Source organism: Chiloscyllium plagiosum, chromosome 14 (assembly GCF_004010195.1).
Source record: "Chiloscyllium plagiosum isolate BGI_BamShark_2017 chromosome 14, ASM401019v2, whole genome shotgun sequence".
In the NCBI taxonomy this organism is placed as follows: domain Eukaryota; kingdom Metazoa; phylum Chordata; class Chondrichthyes; order Orectolobiformes; family Hemiscylliidae; genus Chiloscyllium; species Chiloscyllium plagiosum.
In genome coordinates this window covers 26,995,876-27,021,387 of record NC_057723.1, presented here as the reverse complement: position 1 = coordinate 27,021,387, position 25,512 = coordinate 26,995,876, and the positions used below count along the sequence as shown (strand labels likewise).

Here is a 25,512-nt window from a genome sequence, read left to right as displayed (position 1 = left end):
GGAAGCAAGGAGGAATGCTCAATACATGTTTTTTGAGCTGGAGGAAAGTTTGTAGTGAAGTTCCTCACTGATCACTATTGGGACTGTTGCTTTTCCTGATGTGAAGATAAATGATTGAAACTGACCATTCCACAGCACTAAGCTTAGGGATCACATAAAACTTGGAAGAATTATAAATTGAGAACGGGCACTGAAAAGTTTGTGGATTGGGCAGATAGGTGGCAGAAAAGGGTGAGGTGATACACTTTTGTGCAAGGAGCATAGAGGAGAGACAGTACGAAATAAAGGGTACTATTCTTAATAGCATACGGGAGTAGAGAGACATGAGTGTATGCATTTGTACATTATTAAAGATGGTAAGACAGGTTAGAAAGAATGTTTAATAAAGCATATGATATTCTAAGCTTCATTAACAGAGATCAAGAACAGGGAAGTTATGCTGAAGCGTTATGTTCAGTTGTGGATGCCACATTTCAGGAAGAATCTAAATGCACTGGAGGAAGTGCCAAAAAGGTTAATAGGGATGGTTCTGGGGATGAGAAATTTCAGTTATGAGACTAGATTAGAGAAGCTGGAATTGTTTTTCTCAGAGGAAAAAAAAAGCTAAGATTTCATAGAAATTTTCATCCCCATCAAAGGTCTGAACAGTGTCAGTAAGGAGCAACCATTTCTGTTTGTGAATGAATTGAAAATCAGAGGACATAAGAAACAAATGTGAGGTGAGAAACAAAACGTTTTCAACAGCAAGTATTGGACTGCACTGTCTGGAAGTGAGGTGGTAGCAGCGTCAATTCAGTCAGTCAATATGGTATTGGATGACTCTTAAAATAGACACAACAGCTTGCAGAGTTATGAGGAAAAGCAGAAATGGTACTAAGTCTCTCAAATCCAGTGCATAAGTGATAGGTCAAATACCTTCTGCTGCATCATTTCAATTCTGTGATTCTATGATGCAGATTGCTTTGTCCTGGATGCTATCAAACTTCTTGAGTGTTGTTATCAAGGTGTGTTCATCCAGTTAATTGAAGAATATTCTATTATGTGCTCCTGACTTGAGCCTTGATGGTGGATAAACTTTGGGAAGTAATAGGGCATGTTACTCACTTCAGAATTCCCAGATTCTGTTCTGTTCTTGCTGTCTTAGTATTTAAATAGTTGAAGAAGTTAAATTTCTGAGATGTTGATAGTATGAAATTCAGGGCTAAAACGTTCATTGGGACATGGATACTGCCGAATGTTTGTGTGGTGCAAATGTTTGTTGCTATTTATCAGCCCAAGCCTGAACATGTATAGGATATTGATAGATAATGCTTCAGCATGTAAGGAAGATGAATGGGCCAGGATATTGTTCTGAACATATTAGAAGTAGGGTCACAGTTGCTTCCCACAATTGCTTTGAGCATGGATATTCCTGAAAGGCTCAATGTTGATCATTTTTCTTTGGCAAAAGTGAGGACTGCAGATGCTGGAAACCAGATTTTAGATTAGAGTGGTGCTGGAAAAGCACAGAAGGTCAGGCAGCATCCGAGCAGCAGGAAAATCGATGTTTCGGGCAAAAGCCCTTCATTAGGAATGGAGAGGAGGGAGTGGGGCTATTTTTCTTTGGCCCCACCCCCCTCTCCTTGTAAACTCTTTTCAGGTATGGTTACAGCAATAGTAAGAAACACTTCCTTCAGTGGGCAGCAATGAAGGTAAAGATATTGTAGTAAAATGCTGAAACTACTCAGCATGTCAGGAGAGAAACAGAGTTAATGTTTCAGTTGACAACATTCATTCAGTATTTTTGCTTTTGTTAAAGAGGTGATGATGTTCCAAATCTGAAAATTATTGTCTCATGTATCGTACATACCACACTGTACGGTCTCTGAAGTAAACGTCGAACCTCCTGCTCCTCGGATGCTGCCTGACTGGCTGTGCTTTTCCAGCACCACACATTTTGACTCTGATCTCCAACATTGGCAGTCCTCACTTTCTCCATGGTCTTAGAAGTGTCAATGATCCCAGTGTCCAGGTGTAAGAGAAAATAAATAATTTAAATAAAGAGAAAAAGAAATAAGAGCCCACAATGCTGGAAGTAATACATTGACACAGCGAGAGAATTGGCTCATGGGCATGAAACAGTGAATGGCAAATGTGTTTTTTTTTCAGGTTGGCTACCCATAATCAGTACAGTTCCACAGGGATCAATGCTGGGACCACAACTGTTCAATATGTATATTAAATGATTTGCAGGAAGGAAATGTACTGTAATCAAGTTTGCAAATGATACAAAGATAGGTGAAAAGGCAGTTTGCGAAAGGGATACAAAGAGTTAACAGAGATCTTGAAAAGCTAATTGGGCAATAAGTTGTCAAATGGAGTATAGTGTGTAAAAATGAAATTTCTCATTTAGGAATGGACAAAAGAACAATATTATTTAAATAGAGAAAACCTGCAGAAAGTCACAATACAGAAGGACTTGGGGGCATTTGTGCATGAAACGCAGTAAGCTAGCACAAGTACGGCAGATAATCAGGAACACTAATGGAACACTAGCCCTTATTTTAAAGATGTTGGAGTCTAAGAGAAATCTTACTGCAACTGGACAAGATGTTGGTGAGACCACATCTGCAGTACTGAGAGTAGTTTTGGTCCCCTTATTTCAGGGAAGGTTTCATTTCATTGGAGACAGTTCAGAGAAGGTTCACTAGGGTAATCCTTGGTATGGAGGAATTCTCTCAAGATGAAGGGCTAAACGGGTTGGGACTCTACTCACTGGAATTTAGAAGAATGAGAGGTGATCTCATTGAAATATGCAAGATTCTTAAGGGTTTGAGAGGGCAAATGCTGAGAGGATGTTTCCCCTCATGAGAGTAAGTCGAGGTCCAGAGGGCATAATCTTAGAATGGGCACCAATTTAAAACTGAGATGAGGAATAATTTCTTCTGAGTTTGAGTCTTTAGAACTCCCTGCTATACAGAGCTGTGAGGGCAGACTCTATGTGTATATTTAAGGCTGAGATAGCTGAAGTCTTGATTTGTCAGGGAACCCAGGTTTACAAGGAAATGCAGGAAAGTAGGTATGAAGTATGTCAGATTAGCCTTGATCTATTGAATGGTAGAGCAAGCTCAAATGACCTACTCCTGCTTCTGTTTCTTACGGTCTTATTAGAGAGTAAGAATAGTGTGCATGTAATACTAGGGGGTCACCGATAACACCAAAATAGAGAATAGTATGTTAACAGTTGGAGTCAGAGCATGGGGGAAATATAATGATACGTGCAATGTATACATGCAGTATTATGTAAATAAGATTGCTAAGTTACATTCACAAATTATGAGGCATTAATAACAGAGGCCTGGATGAAGGAAGGGCAAGACTGTGTGGTGATATCAGTTAAGGAGAGCATTGCAACATTAGACAAAGAGGATGTATGAAGGGTTCAAGGACAGAATTATTTGACTGTAACGAAGGAACCAAGAAGGATGCAACTACATTACTCAGCATTGCCTACAGACAGACAACTTGTGGGAAGGATGTACAGGAACAAATCTAGAAGGAAAATACAGTGATGTAAACATTATAAAGTTGTTATAACTGGTGACCTTATTTAGCATAAGTATATGAATATTTTGCATCCATCTTTACCAAGGGAGCAGTTCACGTTGAAAGGGAAGGACACTAAGGCATTGGAAGTTTTCAAATTTGATATAGAGGTGATATTGAAAGGTTTAGAGGGATATGGGCCAAATGCAGGCAGATGGGACTAGTTCAGTTTAGGAAACCTGGGTGGTATGGATATGTTGGACCCAACAGTCTGTTTCCATGTTCTATGACTCTGAATAAGCTATTGATACTCAAGCAGTAACCAGGCATCTGATTCAGGGATATGGAAAGTTGAGTAGGAAGGAAACTTAAAACAAAGAGGATAGAATTAATAATCTTGTTTAATGGATTACTGGAGTTCTTTTAAGAGGGTTGATGATGGTAATTCTGTTGATGTGATCTACATGGACAGCCAAAAGATTATTTGATAGCGTGTTATACACCAGACTTGTGGGTGGCGTGGTGGTTCAATGGTTAGCACTGCCGCTCAGTACCAGGGACATAGGTTCAATTCCACCCTAGGGGTGGAGTTTTCACATTCTCTAGTGTCTGCATGGGTCCCCTCTGGTTGCTTCGGTTTCCTCCCACAGTCCAAAGATGTGTAGGTTAGGTAGATTGGTCATGCTTATGATAAATATTCTTAAACCTTAAACAAAAACCTCCATATATCTAGATACAATAAGTATCAGAAGTAACATGCGTGATCAAAAAGAAAATGTTGACTTGATGTTGACCAGAAGTCAGTGTGGGGGACAGATGGAATGCCACTTTAGCCTCTAAGATTAGGCAACTTCACTCAGGCTAGCCTATATTTGCAATGGCATGCACTTTTCCGTAAAGCATAAGAACGCATGAGACTTCAATGACACACAAAGGGTTTCTAAAATATATGAAAAATCGTGTCTTATACAAATGATGTTCCTGATTTCAGGGAATTTGCAGAAAAACTAAACGCTGAAAAATGCTATTAAATTGGAGTGGTCAACATTGGTATTAAGTGAGAATTTTCTTTTCCACAAGTTGGGTAACGCACTCAACAAAAAGTTCAACATCCACCTTCCTCTCCCTTCAATAACTAATATTTTTTGGAAAATTATATGATTAATTAAATTTTGATTAATTAAACACTCACTGATATTAACAACTCTACATTCTTTTAGACATTTATTGCAGAAAAATTCTCCAAAAAGTAACAAATGGGAAATATACACACATAGGGGAAGTATTTACAGAATGTACTGGAGGTCTTGTACAATTTAGCCAATAACTTCCATCTCAGTAAAATAAATTAAAAAATACTGTAAAAGACATTACAATTAACATATTAAATACAATGATCTCTTTCCGTGTACAATGCTGTTAAGCTCAGCGCTTGTGTTGCAATTATTTAGAAATTACATTGTAATAACGTTATCTTGAAAAGTTACACAAAATCTCCCTTAAGACTTTAAAAACGATGCTTGAAAGAAAAAGGTGCAAGAGAAGTTGTGTGTTTTTGGAAATGAGTACTGTTTCTGACTACAGTAAATGACAGATCAACAGTATCACTCCCAAAATATCCAAATATCCCTTATTAAAGCAAATGCTCAGTTCTAAGTTTTTTTTAAAAACTCTACCTTGCACCTTGCTTAGCACTATCTCAACCAAAATAAGTTCAAATCAGATTTTAAATGTTAGCCAATGCCTCTCATCTTGCTTTTCATTTGATTATGACTGTGATTGAAGTAACAAGCAAAAACTTAATTCATACTATAGCTGGTTCAGATAAGTGATAATCCCAGCTAGTGTATTAAAAGATAATTACTACTGTACTTCAATGACATTGAAACTGTGAAACCAAGCCACCACGCATTTTTAATTTGCCCTTGCCTCGCTTTCCCCCCATTCCACACCTTAGTTCTTGACTAAGGCAGCAAAGGGACTACTGAAAACCAGACTCCAGACTATGCTGTGAGAAGCATGGAGCTCTCACTTGTCTCCAAATGGCTGCAGCTGAGATACTGAACCTAGTGTGGACGTTTGCAGGGAAATGAAGTGAAGACAAAACTAATCCACACCACCAGACTGGGATGCATTGTGCTACTCGCAGAGTCAGATAAAAGATTCCTCATCAAAACATTATTCATAAATTTTTAACAGATTCCAATTTCCTGAAATGGATTATTTCACCACATTACATTTAATTTGGTTCTTTGCTCTAATTTCCCCCTCTTAACCCAGCATTTCTCCCTTTTGTTTCTGGAAGAGATTTAACTTGTCACAATGAAGCCATTGCAAACTACCAAATCATATCCAAAACATCCCACCCAACCTGAACTAGGTAAGCTTCATTTTGTGAAGTCAGTTCTATCAAAATGGGGACATTAAACTAAATCTTCAGAGACTACCATACTGCAGAAAAAAAACTGTAAATATTATGTAATAAATGAGGACGAGAGAATACATTTTCAGATTGTCTCATTACAATATCCTATGTGAGGCACATATTCAGCAATCCATACCCTGAACATGTATTAAGATCAGTGTCTTCTTCTGGCCATATAAGCAATAACCCCCAAAGGTTCCTATGTCATTAGTTCCACTCATTGTGTCGCTCCAGTACCTGCTGAAGGTGCTATTACATTTTGCACCTTCAGCAGAATATCATGCATAAAATTACCAAATGGCAAAAAACAAAACTGAGCTAAATTGAAATTTAGGAAACAGAACTGGAAAAGAGAAGTGGGAACAGAAGAAAGCCCTCGGTACAGGATTAACTGAGGTAGGATATAAATTGAATCAATTTCCCTTCCCCATTTAGAAATAAATTTTTTCAATGATAGCTTGATGTCAGATCGTTGGCTGAAGAACTGTTACTGATAGAAACAAATGAACACATTACTTTCCTATTTGATTTTATCAGCTATAACCCCCACATATTTACAGTTTCAATGCATAAATGATAACAACTGTAATCACAGGCAATGATTTCATTAATTAAAAGGCAATGAGTAGCATTATTGAACTCTGTCAGTTACATCATATTTTCTAAAACATTAAAACATACATTTTTGAAGTTTATTCTGAACGGGGCTTTTGTAAAAGTAAACATATAAAACATTTTTTTCAAATACTCTGTCTATAAGAGTACAAAAAAAAATAAAAACACGTAAATATATGTTTAGGTTCAGTAAGAACAGGAGAGGTTAGTCTGACTTCTTTGAAGTCAAAAAGTTTCCAAAACATGCAAGGTCATGGTTCTAGATTAATCAGAAGACAAACAGCAATTTCATGCTCTTGCTTTCAAATTGTGGTTCTTCAGGTACACAACTCGTACTCTGAAAAAGAACATGTCACTTTCCCTTTTGGTCTCCTTTCCTAAAATTCTCCATTGTTCGTTTTGACTGTGGACAGATTCAAAGTGTTGAGAAACATGACAGTTTTCCTGCAAAACGCAACCTGTATTCCCTTGCGATTGTGATTTTGTTCTGTGGCATTTTCATGCAGTTAAAAATCACAGAAGTGTTGCTGCTTAAGACAGAAATGACAAAACCTGGAGAATGTAAATAATTTGGTGCTGTCTTCTCGTCTGTGCAGTCATTTCCCTTGCAATTGTTTTACATGACTTGGCAATTGAGAAATTCAAAGCAGTATCTGGGCCACATAGGGTGAATGAGTACTTGCTACAGCTGCCAGCAGGGGCAGGTCACTGGATTCAATCCTAAGAAAGGGGGAAGACAGAAACATAAACAGCATTTACAAATTAGTTCTATAAAGTCAAAGCAGACAATGCATACACCTTCATTTTCTTAAATCTTAGTTAGATGGTGTGTCAAAAAATAACTTCTTTGCTGTTGGTTGTTACAGGTGTCAAAACATGTTTATATGCATTAATAGATCAATAAGCTGGATCTATCCAATGTTTTAGAAATCAGTTTTCAATGGCTCCCTGCTCTATACTCTACTCAGTATACACATGCACCAGTCAGGAGCCAGTCACTTTCCAGTACATGCAAATTTCAATGAGAATGAATGGGATATTCCAATACCTTTCGTTTGAAAAGAGGGGGATTGAAAGACAGCCAGATATTCTGTACACTGTCAGCAAATCTGACAATTGACACTAGAAAATTACTATAAATTTGCTGGACTGTTACACAAATGAATGGGGGATATGCCAAGCCAGGAGACTACAGACTGTTGAAGTATAATTCAGTTCCTACTGATGGCCCACAGCACCTCATAGATGCCTAGTCTTGAGCTTCTAAATCTGATCGAAGCCTATCCCATTTAGTACAAGGATAGTGCCACTCAACATGATGCAGGATATTCTCAATGAGAAGACATGGCAAATCTTACTGATACTGTCATGGTCAGATGCATCGTCAGCAGGCAGATGATGATGTTTTTCCCTCACCACTTGCCACAGACTCAGTCTAGCAGTTTGATCAGTAGTGACACTGCCGAGTCACTCTTAGTAGTGGGCATTGAAGATCCTGAAGCAGCGTACATTCTGCACCTTTACCACTCTCACCCTTGTGCAACATGAAGGAGGATTACTGATTATCAGCTGAGAGGGAACGGAATGTGGTAATCTGGGATTCCATGACTTATGTTTGACTTGATAATCTAAGGCTTCATGGTGTCTGGGGTCATCATTGAAGATACCTACGGGATTTCCCTCCTTGCTCTGTACTACTGTGCTGTTTCCTCTGCTGGGTCTCTCCTGCCGGTGGATCAGGACATACCCAGAGATGGTGTTGTCTGGGATATGGTGTATATGGTACGATTCCGTGATTACGACTATGTCAGGCTGTTGTTTGGCTCATCTGGGAGGTAACTTTCCCAAGTTTGGCACTAGTCCCCAGATATATTAAGAGAACTTTGCAGGGTTGACAGGGTTTTGTTTGTTATTGCCGTTTCCAGTGCCTTAGTCAATGCTAAGTGGTCTGACCAGTTTTATTCCTTTGCCTTCAGGATAAAACAGAAGAAAAGCAGCAGAGGGAAAATGTAAATTAGATATGTTCAAATTCTTCCATCATTATCCCTCTACATGCATCTTTCAACAGTGTTACAAGGGCCAGCTACACCGCCAAACCTCACCAAATCACACATCTGACATGACCCTTGTTTGCAATATTGGAAGGTTATTCAATTGGAGGAGGCATCGAAAGGAAGTTCATTCATTCCTTTAGTGGATGACATCCACATATATGCTTGTACATCCAGATGAGAATACTGAATAGTAATCCAAACATCAGAACTCCTTACCCTAATACCATGCCCAATTCCTTGACATGTACTCTCATTTGGCCCTTAAGGTACTCTGACAACATTTTGCTTTTGAAATACAGCTCCTGCAGCCGATCTTCAAGATGCATTATACACTAAATGAAAAAAAATTAGAAAGTAAAATCAGTTCAATACCTAATGTACAAGAAACCATACAATCATTTCATCATCTGAACCAGTATTTATGAAGTTAATTTGGCATCCCATCTCCTGCTATACTGAAATACTTAATGATTTTCAAAACAGTGGAGAAATCCTCTAGATTCAAATTAGATTAATGAATCCAAGTTATTTTCTGTCAACTGAGCCTTAATGTGATGGAGAATGAGCTTTATCATTTTCAACTCAGTTTAATTTGCTAGAAAATAGTATTTAAAGTTTATCTTACTTGGGGACCAGAGAAAGCATGCGTGTCATCTTGTAAAATGCCTCCACCCTTGCAAACAGGGCCTTCCACAACCAGAACTTCATTCTGATGGGAGTACATGAACATTTCAACTCTAATATGGCTCAAAATCAGCAACTGTTTTCTACTCCCAATAGATAATCAAGCTGACTTATTGCACCCAGGTATAATCCAAATATTCCTGTTGCAATGTACCATAGATCTTGTCTTGGCATCAGTCATTTTTGCAGGTTCTTTTGGTCTTTAAATAATTCACTCACTTCAAAACCACTCCACTTAATACTCCCATTGTTAACCACAAACGTTTCTCCTTTAATAGAAATTTTCACATCTTTCCATTCAGATACTGCTCACCCTTGGTCTTTTTAATCTCCACCTCACCCTCCTTCATTGACATGTCACAAGTCCTGATCATCAGGAGGGATATTTATAAACATAAACCATCAGAATTTACAGCACCAAAGGGAACCATCTAACACAACTCTTCACTGGAGAATCTTAAAAATAAGCTATGTTACTTTCTGTAATTCTGAAACTCGGTTTTAAAATATATACTTATACTTTCTTTAAAAATGCATTAGCTCAGTCTCAACTGTTCCTTGTAAGCATTTCTGTCTGAAATTTCTACCATACCTCTTAAACTCCTTCTGTACTTGTAGCAACAATTTTAAAATTGACACCACCTCATTCATGATTCCCAAATCAACAGCAATAATCTTCTTCTATTCATACCTTGCATAAGTGCAAAACATATTGTCACTTAGGGGAAGGAGTGACAATAATTAAGATCTTTCATCAAACGACTATAATTCTGATTAATTCTCACTGATACTCAACAATAAGACAGTCAAAACTGATCAAACTGTTCTGGCTGTGCTCAGTCATGCTTGTGTTGAAACTTTATTGCTGGAACAGCACAGCAGGTCAGGCAGCATCAAGGGAACAGGAGATTCGACGTTTCGGGCACAGGCCCTTCTTCAGGAAGGCACAGGCCTGTGCCCGAAACGTCGAATCTCCTGTTCCCTTGATGCTGCCTGACCTGCTGTGCTGTTCCAGCAATAAAGTTTCAACTTTGATCTCCAGCATCTGCAGACCTCACTTTCTCCTCAGTCATGCTTGTGAACAAACTTAAAATCATTATTTTTGTTTTTGTGCTTTATGACTCCACTTGTTAAATCTAAGACGTCCAAATGTGTGCACCTTAATTGCTCCGATTACTTCATTGTTGAATTTAAGCTCCCATTCCTATTTTTTTCCTCCAGCGTACATGATTTTATACCTTTCTTCACCATTTCATTTTTACCTTTTGTCTGCTCATTTGTTAGACTCTCGAGGTTTTTCCTCACCTGTGTAGTAAAACTTTGATAAAAGCCGAGACCCATTTTTAAAAAAAATTTATAAAACTGAATTAAGCACTAAATTTGAATAGACATATTCAACAACCATGCTATATATACATGCCATAAATCCTTTCGCATCACAAAACAAACCTCTTTTAAACACTTTCTGAACGTGCCATATATAATTTGGTTATTTTTGTTTATACAATAGGTACATTCTTCAAGCATGAAGCATTGGGGGTTTCCTCATCCTTTTCTCCTTCTCCTCTACAACAACCTCTTTTTAAACTTAGGTCACCCTCTTACACTATACAATTTAGCTCATGCTCTGTTCCTCAACGTCCTTTCGACTCAGCTTCCAATGTGCAGGCCTTTTCCTGCTCATATTGATTACAGGGTCACGAGTCCCCATTCTCTAGTACCTTCTTTCTAAAGCATATACACTGCCTTCTTATTAGGCACCTCTTAACCTTCTTTTCTATAAGTAAAGTCCTGTAATACATCCTGTGTCAAGTGATTAAAAATAAAATCTTGCTACATATTTAAAAAGTGAGAACACAGTGTACAAAGGAGGAAGAGTGTGAGGATCTTCCTGTTTTTCAGGATGATCCTGCCATAACTAGAGTATTTGATTGCCAGGAAACAGTACCCCTTCAGATGGTCAAGATTTCGGATTTTGGTGGTACACTGTCAGGCAAAGTTGAATGACAGGTAGTTTCTAATTTATAAATCAGTCACTCATTTCAGTAAGGATCATCATGGAGGCAAATAATGATCCAGAATTTGTTAAGTCAAAGGGTGGAGCAATGCAGATGTGAACCAGATCAATAGCATCATCGGTAAGTGGTGCAAAAGGCTTTGGAAGGCGGAATAAGATGGATTTTGAAATGTTAGTAGAAAAGTGAACAAGCAGCATTTGAATATGACAATGGGATGCCAAAATTAAACATTTTGAAAATGCTGTCTCATTTATAGACCATGAAAATTGTTGGCAAGTAGAGCTATTACCCACTGTATAAGAATTTACATTTTATTCACAGGAATTATCAGTAACAATCTGAGAAATTTTAACTGATAGAACATCAATGTCTTAATGGTCTTATACTCACAAAGTTTGGTGAAAGATTTAGTTTGTAGAGCTGCAGCGTGGAATGAAGCAAGTTAGATACTAAGCTGGAGACAAGTACTTCTTTGCCAAGTCTATTGCTGTCTGTGGTTCGCCTTTGACTACTTGCAACCTGCACTGTCCACTTATCCAAGTCAGCGATAATGCAAACAGCTTCTGATATAGGTTCATCCAACACTGGATGCTGAACGGAAAGAATGTGACAGGAGTTGATATACTTAGCAAACATTTTTCCAAAATAAATACATATGGTTTTAGTTAATCTGTAATGGATGAGACCTGAAACAGGACATCTACTCTCAGTCATAAATGGTTAGCATTGAAAGGAAAAGTTTTTTTAAAGTCTTAAAATATAGCATTATTTTATTTCCCAACATTTTTTTCATCAGGCCTCTTGTCAATAACTGGTCAGTGTCAAGGTATTTGACAAATATACCGTAAAAGATAACCATAACACTATTAAAATGTGTTTGGATTTTAATCATCTAGAATAATAAAGGATTAAGAAAATAATTCTAACTCTCAATAAATCTTCAATACATCATGAAGATTTATTATTCTAAATTATATCGAGTGTTGGTATTGCCTTGGTGACCAAATGCCTACAAAAGAATTGAAACAAACTGAAAAAATAAAATTAGTAACCTACTTGTACAGCATGTGTTAAATCTGAAACCAAACACTGCTTCAGCTTTTCATCACTGCCTGTTCCATGCAGAACAAAATCAGATACATAATATGGGCAATAGCCACCAAAAAGAGACCTTCCAAAATTCGCTATACTGGGTTTGCTGTGGCAGATTTCAACTACACTTGACCTAAGGAAGGAGGAAGAAAAAAAAAGTTATATTTTAACATACTTAAAACTAAAAATATTTTTTTTTCCAAATCTTTCATTTGTCTGATTTTATTGATCAGTTGAGACTGATGTTGCAAGATTCAGACACTCATTAGCTAGAAAGTATCATTGTAGAAGTTTTATTGCCTTTGAACAAGGAACAAAAGCACAAATATCAATCAGGAATGTACAAAATTGAAGCCAGGTCAACTCTATGATTTAGTATCAGCTGTTATCTTCTGTAATTAATAAATCAATGAGTGACACAGCTAATCCCATCTCAAGATAGCTTTGTAACACACCAGTGGTTAACAGCTTTAGTTATTGCCAGTTCCAATAAGCATCCATATATACCATTCAGGCATCCCTGTATAACCACAATAATTGAATCCGATCAATGGGAATAAGTCACAGTTTAATCAAGAATTTTGAATAAGTTACTAAGGGACAATGAACAGAAATATGCATAGGGATTCAGAATGCATGCCACATCACAAAATAGATAATTAAGTTTCATTCACTTTTTGTTTGTTGCAACACTTGGAATCTCCCCATTATTGATGCAAGATAACTTCCAACTGACTAAAAAGAGCAGCACAGCCACTACAAGGTCAGGGTGAAATTTCCAGTGATAACCAACAGAAATTTAAACTAGTTTACTGTCAGTCATGTTCCTCTTTTTGTGCAATCTCCATGTTCAGCACATAATCCGATTCAAAGAAATTGTGCAATCATTATTAGCAATCTAACACACTGTCCCCACCCATTGGTATTTAAACACATTACAATGCTAAAGTGATGAGCCCACTGAGAAATGTTGTGCAAATACAAAAGGTCCACTTGGAGTTTTCAGCAATGAGACAGCTAAAACTCAATTTTTTTCACAAAGTAAATTGGGTTCTGTACTTACTGTTTATTATAATCATAGTACTTTAGACAGGGCATATTGCTGTTCAGAATCACACAGGAACACATGCAGAGTAAACTTTTCTCCGTTAAAATGCAGTAAAATAAATTCCAGGACCAGAAATTTTACATGGTGTCAATAACATTGTAAAAATCTGGGCTAATCACAGGAGTGAGAATGATACATATAACGACAAAGATTGAAGTGGGAAACCATAAACAGAAAATGTTAAATTTATGCAGAAAATGCCGGGACTTTGAAATGCTGAAATAACATCAGAGTTTAACTCTTCTAATCTGCACAACAGGCTTGTGAATTCACTTCTACTTTGAGACAATAGTTCTTTGAGTATAAGCTGATCTTCTAAAACAGTGTGTTTCGGGCCTGTAAGCTTCCATCAAAACTAAGTCAGTCACATCTAAAATATTGATGCTGTTTCTCATTCCACAAATACTATCGGGTCTACTGAAAATTTCTCTTGGACTTTCCATTTTAGCTGTAAAATTTCAAATATCTACAGTATTTTGTTGTTTGCTACTTTGCACAAATGACAATGATGATTTTGTTTGCACCATCCTCAACTAATGTAGGACTTTCCACAATTACATGAATTAACCTATTTCCTGCTGAAATAAAAGCCACAAATTAAGTTTTGAGATTCATTCACTGTAGCCTCCCATAATTTTCCATTCTAATGCTGTCCACTGAAACATTCATTTGCTGAATGTGGAGCATGGGACATGGCAGATGGAGTTTAATTTAGATAAATGCGAGGTGCTGTATTTTGGAAAAGCAAATCAGAACAGGGCTTACATATTTAATGGTAAGGTCCTGGGCAGTGATACTGAACAAAAAGACCTTGGAGTGCAGATTCCTAGATCTTTGAAAGTGGAGTCGCAGGTAGATAGCATAGTGAAGACAACATTTGGTATGCTTTTCTTTATTGGTCAGAGCATTGAGTATAGGAGTTGGGAGGTCATGTTGCGGCTGTACAGGGCATTGGTTAGGCCACTTTTGGAATATTGTGTGCAATTCTAGTCTCCCTCCTATCGGAAGGATGTTGTGAAACTTCAAAAGGTTCAGAAAAAATTTAAAAGGATGTTGACAGAGTTGGAAGACTTGAGCTATAGTGAGAGGCTGAATCGGCTGGAGCTATTTTCCCTGGAGTGTTGGAGGCTGAGGGGTGACCTGATAGAGATTTATAAAATCATGAGGGGCATGGATAGGGTAAATAGACAAAGTCTTTTCCCTGGTGTGGGGGAGTCCAGAACGAGAGGGCATTGGTTTAAGGTGAGAGAGGAAAGATTTAAAAGGAACCTAGGGGGCAACGTTTTCATGCAGAGGGCACTGCGTGTATGGAATGAGCCGCCAGAGGAAGTGGAGGAGGCTGGAATAATTACAATATTTAAAAGGCATCTAGATAGGTATATAAATAGAAAGGGTTTGGAGAGATATGGGCCAAGTACTGGCAAATGGGACTAGATTAATTTAAGATATCTGGTAGGCATGAGTTGGATTGAAGGGTCTTTTTCTGTGCTGTCCATCTCAATGACTCTACAAATGATTTCAATCTTTCATTCAATAAGGAAAGCTTTTGCCTGCACATCGTCGCTTGCTTTGTCACAATTCTTTGCCAACTATTTCTTATAAGTAGTTTTTAGTTTCACATATTTAGGGCTAATAATTGTTTCAGCAATAAACTTAATTTCCTTCTCCATTAGCACAGTCTCATTCAGAATTTCTCTTCCACTCTAGCTAAGCAAATGTTTTTATTCTATGTATGTGACTTAAACAGAGTCAAGAAATAGGTGTTTACAATTTGAATTAATCACTACACATTTATGGAATTGCCAAGAGCAAACATTCTGACCTAAAACAGAGACCGCCTTCCTAAATGGTGGGGCTGGGTCAAACATTAAAGGCCTCAGCAAGTAAATGGGAAACTAGCCCACAGTACTTAAAAGATTCTGGACTCAGAGAAAAATGCTCCAACATTAAACGTGAAGTAAGTATTCAATGAATCATTAATTTTCCGTCAGTAATGCATCCTCTTCATTTTGGTAGAAGCCAGTAGCAATTAAAACAGGATTTCAAAGTAGAAATATATTTATACTACAATTTAATTTACATTCCTATTTCAAGATTTTAACCCATTTTTGCTTTTAATGTCTAATTTCATCTCTTTACTTCCTCTTCAGAAGGCAGCAAAACATTCCAGGTCATGGGTAAACAATTACATTTTCTGCCTTTTTCTCAATGGTATCATTTTCACTAAGAACAGTGTGTGTTAGCACTGGCAGACTATAGTCTGCAGGTGGCACTGCAAGTTCCAACAATCCTTTCTGAACAAATTCAAGGGGCACTTCATTCTTAAAACGTTCTTACTTCTCAATGTAGTCTAACTGTCCTTATCCAATGGGCACCTTCCATTTAGAGGGAAGCAATGGTCTAGTGGTATTTTGTGCAGACTATTAACCTGGAGACCCTGCTAATGTTCTAGGGACCTAGGTTCAAATCCTGCCACGATAGATGCTGGAAAATGAATTCAATTTTTACAAAAATCTGGAATCTGGGCAGCACTGTGGCTCAGCGGTTAGCACAGCACTAGGGTCCAAGGTTCGATTCCAGCCCTGGGCGACTGTCTGTGTGGAGTTTGCACATTCTCCCCGTGTCTGCGTGGGTTTCCTCCCACATTCCAAAGATGTGCAGATCAGGTGAATTGGCCATGCTAAATTGTCCATAGTTGTTAGGTGCATTTGTCAGAAGGGGGTGGGGGTTACTCTTCAGAGGGTCGGTGTGGACTTGTTGGGCCAAAGGGCCTGTTTCCACACTGCAGGGAATCTAATCTAATCTAGGAATCTAAGGGAGATCCTGGAAAACCACTGTCAATTGTCAGAAAAAACACTATCTGGTTCACTAATGCCCTTTAAGGAAGCAAACTGCTGTCCTTACCTGGTCTGATCTAGTCTATATGTGACTCCAGACCAATGGCAACATGGCTGACACTTAACTGCCCTCTGGGCACTTAGACACTAAATCCTGGACTGGTTAGTGAGGCCCACATCTAGTGAATGAATAAAAAAGGTTGTTAGCTATCCCTGACAAACTAAGCTGAAGTCAAGTATCAAAGAAATTTCATTTGCCTATATGGCTAAACATTGCCTACATGCCATTAAACAAGTTAGTTTGGTGCAAGAATTCCTTGTTCAATGTAACATACATATTCTGTCCTTACCCTGGGAAAGGTAGCTCCATCTGTTCCAGCCAGTCATCCTGCTCTGTACTGTAGTGACAATGTTTGGATGACTCATGAGCTGCATCCTCATTTTCACTGTCACCCAAGGCACTGTCTGAGCTCTCATTTCGGGGGATGTCCCACTCAACTCCAAAAGGTGCTTTTTTCTGGTCTTGTTCCCCACAGGGGTCATCAGAGACTTTGTCTCCACAGTCCTGCTCAGCAGAACTAATAATGTGAGAATCTAAGTCCATTCCATATATCTTACAAGTGCACAAGCAACTGTTCCCACTCAAGTCACGTTGCTGTTCATTGTTCTGAATATAAAGTCCCATTTTTGAAACCTCTTGTTCAACTTTCTGCTGATCCTCTTTGGGAAGATCATCGATGGTCTTTGTTTCTATTAAATTATCTTCAGTAAAATACTCATCAAAGATGCTCATACTTCCTTCATGTGTAGAATCCCATTTATAATTGTATGAATTGGATGATGTGTCCTTTGTCCTATTAATTTTATTTTGGTCCACTGTTACAGGCAATACCTCTTGTTCCTGTGTTCTCTTCCTAAGCTCCTCAATGTCTCTCCGAAGTGCCTCATCAGCTTCATTTCTCTTGCCTTCTGTATCAGAGTCTGGTGACAGAGAGTAGCCAATCTGAAAGGTAACTTTTTGCATTGAATTGGGACTGCCCTGAAGATGGTCTGAACTACAGGGTACTGAAGTAGACAACTGCTTATCAGGAGGCAGTTTTTCAACAACAGGCTCTATGATAAGGCTTTGGCCTGCAACACCAGATTTGACAGACAGCACTGTTTCAGTCTTGGCTTCCTGAAGGTAGTTTGTGCTTTCCTTATATTGCTTGATGGTATCTTCTCTGCCAAGAACTGTCAGATTTGTAGTACAACTATTTGGACTGCAGTTGGTTTTCCATACGTTCCTGTGACATCTTGGAAATGCATCACTTGATTCTTCCTGCCTGGTAACATCATGCTGTTCTTTAGTAGCATGAAGGGGACACTTCTCACCCCGATACAAACTGACAGCACTGTCCCGTGAAAGTGTGTTTTGGTTTTGCAATATGGTTGGGAAAAGTGAACCTTTATTCCTGTGAAGTGTAACCACAACATATTCTGACTCTTCCACCTCTCCTTTCTCCAGTGATGTGGTCATTACCGACTCACTCATTTCCGCATCACCATCACCCTCGACCACCAGCTGGGTTTCTTGCAGCTCAGAGCAACGAATGAAATATGTCAGAAAGTGAAGCAACCGCTGAACCAATTCCTGTCGTTTACCAATCACCACAGTTCGGGCTAATCTTACCGGAGATCCTATTGCACCATGTAGATCGACTGTCAGAAAAATAAATAATTAAAATTAGAAGAACCCTTCTCATGTCAAATTTTCTTTGGGGCGGGGCAAAGGCAAAAGAAATGTTTGGGATGAAGTAAACAGATTTCTATACCTGCAAACTGAGCTTTCTTATGCTTTCAGCACAGGACCTGATCCCACCTTGAGGAGTTAGCTCTATGGAACACTGTCAATGCAAAGTAAAGCTTGCTTTGTTTTTCTTTACTCTGCCAGCCTGTTACTGAAGACCCCTACTCCACTTGTTACAGTCTCCAATCCAGTACATCATCAACACATTGGATAACATGGTACCAAATTTTGGACAGCTCTGCTTTACAGATGCAAATCTACGAAGCACCAGATTGTGCACACCTACTTTACATGGACTTATTACAGTCAGAGATTTCATCACAGTTGGACCAATTTGAATCTAAGTCTCAGAAGTGGAAAGAATTGTCCCTTTTTCATTCTGGTAAAATATCTTTTAAAGGTTCATTTGGGCACACAATTTTGTAGAAATGTTGGTGCACTAATTAACAAAAGTAAATATTTACTCAAAAGAAAAGTTTAATTTATTTTCAGGGCATCATGCATGCCCAGTATAGTATGTTATATAACAATGAAATCAAATCAGACCAGAGACTAATGGCATTAGATTAATTTGTGTACATATGGATAAAGGTCAATGATCAAAACTTGAATTATAGAAAATGATGAGCCAATTAGAAAGCTAATACTCCATGAAATAAAATGAGAATCCTCTTTCAATGGTGAGAGCTTCACAGTTAAGTAGGAAGCATTGCAGTCATAAATTTTAGTAATGCAGTGGCACATTAAATATTATTTACTGGCTCATAATCTACCTCCAAGTCTCATTAAATTATACAACAATTGTGTTTTTATGATCAGTGACTTGATTATGGCTAAGGCTGAAGAGAAAAATAAGCACCAAATTGACATCCTTCATCACGAGGAAAAATAAACAGTACAGCCAGAGGTTTTCAAAACTGAGAAACTGCCACATGGGGTTTAATAACTCCCACTTCTGGTTGGATATTTGACTTTTCATTCTTTAAAAAGGGATAGAATTTCTGCTTTAGATGTAATCTGAAAAAAGTGAATTAAAACATGCTTGGAATTGGACAGGTTGGAGAAAATATTAAGTTTCTGCTAAAATATATTTGCAGTATTAAAACTATAAAGGCTTCCACAAACCAATATAATCAGGTAACAAAGTATATTTGCTGTCATTTTGAACAGCAAATTTCTAAAACTAGTGTAGTTTTAGAAATAAGCCTGTGAATTAATTTTCAGCAAATATAGGCATTGCTAATAAAGCTATCCAGTCCTCTGTGATGAATTGGATTTTTAACAAAAAATAATCACTGAACATACGTTAAAATATGCTGAATCATTTGATTATTTCAATAAATGTTTCTTAGTAAAATAAATATTTCGCTGATATGGAAAAACTTTCATATTTGCTTAGTGATGTCAATGTATCTTAAGAAAATAAATACAGTTTGAAGAACTGTCCTGAACCAGATCAAATTAAAAAAAAGTTCAATTTCTATGATTTGTCAGGGGCCTGATTTGGGTTAACTAAGTTCAGGTTAGGAGAATTGGGAGGGTCCTTCATCACCTGCTTTGCCATTCAGAAAGACCTTGGCTGATTTTTAACCTTAATTTCTTTTTCCTACCTTATTTCCATTAGTGTCCAATCTATCTATTTTGTTGTTGAAATACCTAACAACTGAACATTTATAAACCTCTCAGCTAGAGAACTTCAAAGATACACAAACCACAGTGAAGAAAAATATCATCCTAACTTTAACTGACTAACTCTAACTGATTAGTTCAAGTGGATAGGCAATTTACATCTTTTTGAGTGGTAACCTAAAGGGGTTGATCTGTTTTACACCTTGTGTGGAAACTGTCCAGTTGCTACATGGTTGAGAGATTTGGAGGGTGCACTATCCCTTGAATTAACTAAATTCTCCAGCCAAAGGGAAGAGCCTCTCCGTATCTACACCATAAAGCAGTCTAAGAATTTATTGTCTTTCAATAAAATTGCTCTTCATTCTTCCACGTTCCAGGCAGCACAAGCCCATTCCATCTGATCTCCTCACATGACAACCCAGTCTCAGTGAAGCTTGATTGCGCCATCTCAAAGCAACTGGAGATGTGCCTTCATTAAGGCAAGATCAAAATTAGTTGGGGTCTTCCCAAAACACAATATAAATACAGTTCTGCTTGATCACTGCTATATTCCAACATCACTTTGCACGTGCCTTCTTCCTGCATATGCGTGTTTACATTTCTATAATCTACGTACTAGGAAACCCAAATGTCTGCATATATTTTGTATAATAGTAGTATTTAAAATATATTCTGCTGTTATATTATGAGTGTGGACAATTTCACACTCCCTCACATCTGCTTATGCAATCAGTTAACTTGTCTATACCTATTTGCAGATTGAAAAGCAAGCTCTGAGGAGCGCACAATTTTGTATCGTTAATGTGTTACATTTGGCCATCTCATTTAAGTCATTGACAATGTAAATAACCAAGAGGAATGCTCTAAACCATGCAGCACCTAACATTGAGAAGTTATGGAGAAAATATTGTAGTAAACAAACAGAGCAGAAGTGGTTTTGAATGTTAACTCTCTTACATAGAATTCCCTAACCTTTTATGTGGACTTGGGAAATTTCATCCAGGGCGCATCACATTACAACATTTTCTTTCCAACCTACAATATATTACGTACATTATAATAGTTATTGTACTTCAATAAAGTTTGACTGTTCTACTTCAAAACATTCTGCTTTTAGGGAAGGTCCTGTATCAATGTATGGCTTTTTCAATCATACAAAATGAACTGGGGGAAATGAGCATAAACTCAGCCCCAACTGATATACATCCCTCAATAATGCAATCATTTATTAACATATTTTTCAGAACAGGACTTACCGAGCTGGGCCCAAAGGGGGTTGTACGGATTTGACTTTGATAACATATCCACACTTCGAGAGGAATGTTTTTCCAAGAAAATCTTTATAGGTGGTTGACCATTTGGCATTACTGTTGGGACCCAGGCAAGATGATTTGTGAGCACAGCAGTAATCAGGGCTGGTAGAAACCTGATTAAAAACAAGATAAACATTTGAACAATTCAAGCAGGACGCATTTTATCAGCTACATTTTCACGTTAGAGGAATGGTGTGCCCAAGCAACAAATGATGGCCATCACAGCAGTGATGCAGGCTCAAACCCCAAATCTGCCAAACACCTCATTTCACTCTAGTATGGTTTTGAGAAATCCTATAGTACTCACATACTGCTAAAGACTGAGCAAGCCAATCTGTTCAAAATGCTGCAAGGAAGCTATGATAAATTTGACTGCTTAGCCTCAACCAAGGCAGTGGGTTTTTCCAGTCTGGCCAATAACGTCAATAGACTTTTGCCAAATTGGGAGAGCTGCCCACAAATTGGTTAAGTCTTACACAGTCATACTCTCAATGAGAGTACTGTCAGCCAAAGTTCCAGAAACCACCAGCCCTGTGTATGTCCTGTTTCACTAGCAAGACAGACCCATGAGAGTTGGCAGCCGGGGGGAGCAACTCAGAGGGGTTAATCATAACTCTGAGTTCCATGGAATATGATCAAAACATGAACAAGGAAAACTCATCCTCACTAATGCATCTAGCCATGAAAGTACTGGAGAGCGACACTGTCTAGTCATTGTGGAAACAAGATCACACCACCACCATATTAAATGGGAGAGATTCAGAACAGATCAGATCATCAAATTTGGACACCAGTAAGCCATCAGTAGAAGGACCATAAGTACAATCTGTAACTTCATAGCTTGACATATTCCTCACTCAACCACTACCAGCGAGCCAGAGGATCAACTCTGGCTTAATAAGGACTATACGACCATAAGATAAGACATTGCTATAGTAGCAATAGGAAGCATACCTAAAAAGGAACTGCAAACCTATGAACTACAACATGGGTCATGTATGCCAAAAATGAGAACTGGCGTTGTCACTAGTTTTTAGTAAACCTGTTTTAAACCTTAACTTTGTGATCTACAAGCATCAGATGAGATCAAACATTCTGCTGTCCTTTCACAACCAGTCATGAACAGTGATAGATAATTAAACAAACAGGAGGCAGCAGCTCTGTGATAGTAAAATCCAGTACTCAATTACAAAAACTTCAGCTCTGACTTTGCAACCTTTTTCAGCCAGAACTGTTAAATGGATGAACCATAATTGGCACCACAGAGGTCTGCAACATCATAAAGGCCAGAGTGATTTATATAGGTTCATGCAGTTATTTAAGATACAGGAGGCTATTTGATTCATTGAACCCAGGCAATTTGATTTACTCTCTGTGATCTCAAGAATTATTGAAGGCACTAGTAAATGGCACTGACAATATCCTAGTAGTGGTATTCTAAGCGCTTTTCTCAGAATAAGATGTTGCCTCTAGCCAAGATGTTCCAGCACAGGTACAACACTGGAATCCATCTGACAATGTGGAAGACTGCACTGGCACATTCTGTTCCTATTTGGCTAATTACTAGCCCATCAGTCACCAGCTAAATGTATAAGGATTATGGCTTTACCATGAAGCAGCACTTAACTCATCAACATTCAGTTTAGGTTCCACAGGACCAAATCAGTTATAAACCTAATAATAAACTTGGTTCAAACATGGCTAAGAGAGATCAATTCTAAGGTGACTGCTCTTGACATCAAAGCAGCATTTGAGCATGGCTTCAAAGTGTCAAACGGAAACCAACGAGAATTCAAGGAAACTCCAAAAGGTGGAGTTGTACTTAGCACTCAAAAGATGGTTGAGGGTGTTTGCAGCCAATCCCATTAAGTCCCAGTCAGTGTTGCAGTTTTAATAAAACTGATCAGAGATGTTCTTTCATGCCTCTAGAGCAGGTGGTACTTAATGTTGTGTCCCTGTCCCAAACATTTTCAGCTGCTTTATCACAGACATTCTCTCCAACATATCAGAATGGGAACATTTGCTAATGATTGCAATGTTTAGTTCCACTCTCAGCTTCTTAGAAGTTAAAGTAGTCCATGCTCACATGCTACAGTACATGGACTCAAATTCGGGCTCATAAAATTTAAGCGTCATACAGAATTAACGTCATCAATACCGTGGATCGAATAACGGTCAAACGTTCTGTTGTGAGGAACTTTCCTCCCAACTGCTTAAACTTTTCCACCTATTCAGAATGCACAAATCTGGAATGTGATGGGTTTTTTTCTCCATTGATGAATGCAGCTCCAAAACTGGTCAAGAAAATAAACATCAGGACAAAGCTGCTTGTTTGATTGTGTGAATGCATCTTGCCACTCACCCCCACAACCAATATTCTATGAATGAATAAGATAACTTCCTGTCTAAGGTTCTGAAAGACAGAATTACTATTCAAATTAAATTGTCACATGAAAAAAAAACCTTAATTCTTGCAAAGCAACAGTCAGTCACTAAAAAGAAATGTAATTTAGTCTCAGTTTGCAATGTAGGTGTTCTCCTGGATTAACAAGAATCCAGTGACTTTGAGGATTACCTAGGATCTCGTCATGCACTCTGCTTTGAAAAATAATGCTCAAAAGTTCTAGAGTCACTTCCACATGAAGTCATGTGCTCACCCACATGGAGGTGAGAGGTCTCCTTGGCTTTCTAGATAGTTCCTCATTGATTTCCTGCTAACTTAGGTGGATGTCTATTTTCAAATTTTTCCTCCCTTTCACACAAAAATGTGGCAATGGAGCAGGATGGATAGAACGATATGAAGATATTAATTGTGGTCACAATTAAGATAACAAATATTAATTGTTATCCAGCACGAAAATGCAAAGGGAATAAGTATTCATCCATGCATGCTAGACTTGTATTTCTGGGTATTTCAGTACAGACAATAAAGTACCAGAAGACTTCAATTCATACAGTATGGAAACCAATCCTTCAGTCCAATTAGTCTATGCTGACCATGTTAATCATTATGTTTCCCATACGCTGAATCCCCAAGTTCACTTGCTGTGAAGCACTTTTACTGCAAGAAGTGATCAAGCAAGTACTTTGTGTGTGCCTCCTTATGGTTAGGACAAGAGGAGCCAGTACAAGTCAGAAGGGTGATTCTAACTCCTGTGTCAGCGCACAGTGTATAAACAGCAAAACAGACATGGGAAGTGGGTTAAATGCAAAATGTTATTTACTTTTGAACACAAAAGACAACATTTGAGATTTTCACTTTCTTTCATGAATATTTCAGCGTCTTCCTTTGGTTGAAAAGAGGCAAGTGATCAAGTTTAAGCTCCCAGGCCTTTATAAATGCAATTCTGAATTTCTCCACTGAGTGGTGCACAAGAGGCATTAGGTTGCATCAGTGACCCCATTGCACCTTCTGAGAATTACTTATCCTCCACAACGAGAGCCTCCAGTTCGCTTCCGTGACTGTCATTTAGGACTAACTGCAGTGGGGCTGCTGCCTATCATTGTATTACACATAAAAAAGCAAAAAACTGTTTAAAAAATAAAATCTAAGCCTCCTGTAAGCAACCAAAGATTGAAACGAAGTAAATGTCATAAAATGATCATTTGTGGAGTCATGCCAACCATCACTATTACACGTAGAGTCCCTCAAATCCACAAAGCTATAGGCAGAAGGTGCTAACCTCATGACAAATTCTTCTCCTCCCCAGATAATATCAACATGGCTTTGTACGTGGGAAATCACGTCTCACAAACCTGATTAAGTTTTTTGAGGAAGTCTCAAAGAGGATTGATGAGGGCAGAGTGGTAGATGTGATCTATATGAATTTCAGTAAGGCGTTCGACAAGGTTCCCCATGGGAGTGAGATTAGCAAGGTTAGATCTCACTGAATACAGGGAGAACTAGCCATTTGGATACAGAACTGGCTCAAAAGGTAGAAGACCATGTGGTGGAGGGTTGTTTTTTAGACTGGAGGCCTGTGACCAGTGGAGTGCCACAAGGATCGGTGTTGGGCCCTCTACTTTTTGTCATTTACATAAATGATTTGGATGCGAGCATAAGAGGTACAGTTAGTAAGTTTGCAGAGGTCACCAAAATTGGAGATGTAGTGGACAGAGAAGAGGGTTACCTCAGATTACAACAGAATCCGGACCAGATGGGCCAATAGGCTGAGAAGTGTCAGATGGAGTTTAATTCAGATAAATGAGGTGCTGCATTTTGGGAAAGCAAATCTTAGGCAGGACTTGTACACTTAATGGTAAGGTCCTAGGTAGTTTGCTGAACAAAGAGACCTTGGAGTGCAGGTTCATAGCTCCTTGAAAGTGGAGTCACAGGTGGATAGGATAGTGAAGGAGGCATTTGGTATGCTTTCCTTTATTGGTCAGAGTATTGAGTACAGGAGTTGGGAGGTCATGTTGCGGC

The 25,512-nt window shown here is 38.3% G+C and overlaps 1 protein-coding gene across 4 annotated transcripts in view; it reads right to left on the bottom strand.

Moving 5' to 3' along the window:
* Positions 1-4,736: 4,736 nt before the first annotated feature.
* fnip1 (folliculin interacting protein 1) overlaps positions 4,737-25,512 on the bottom strand; it is a 110,693-nt gene continuing 89,917 nt past the window's right edge. For all 4 annotated transcript variants that reach the window (XM_043703420.1, XM_043703421.1, XM_043703422.1 and 1 more), the window contains 6 exons: positions 21,033-21,202; positions 16,709-18,059; positions 12,378-12,546; positions 11,712-11,912; positions 8,836-8,951; positions 4,737-7,285 (listed from right to left, as the gene is read on the bottom strand). In XM_043703420.1, the coding sequence (XP_043559355.1) occupies positions 7,207-7,285; positions 8,836-8,951; positions 11,712-11,912; positions 12,378-12,546; positions 16,709-18,059; positions 21,033-21,202 (2,086 nt within the window). In that variant the 3' untranslated portion in view covers positions 4,737-7,206. The remainder of the gene's footprint in view (positions 7,286-8,835; positions 8,952-11,711; positions 11,913-12,377; positions 12,547-16,708; positions 18,060-21,032; positions 21,203-25,512) is intronic.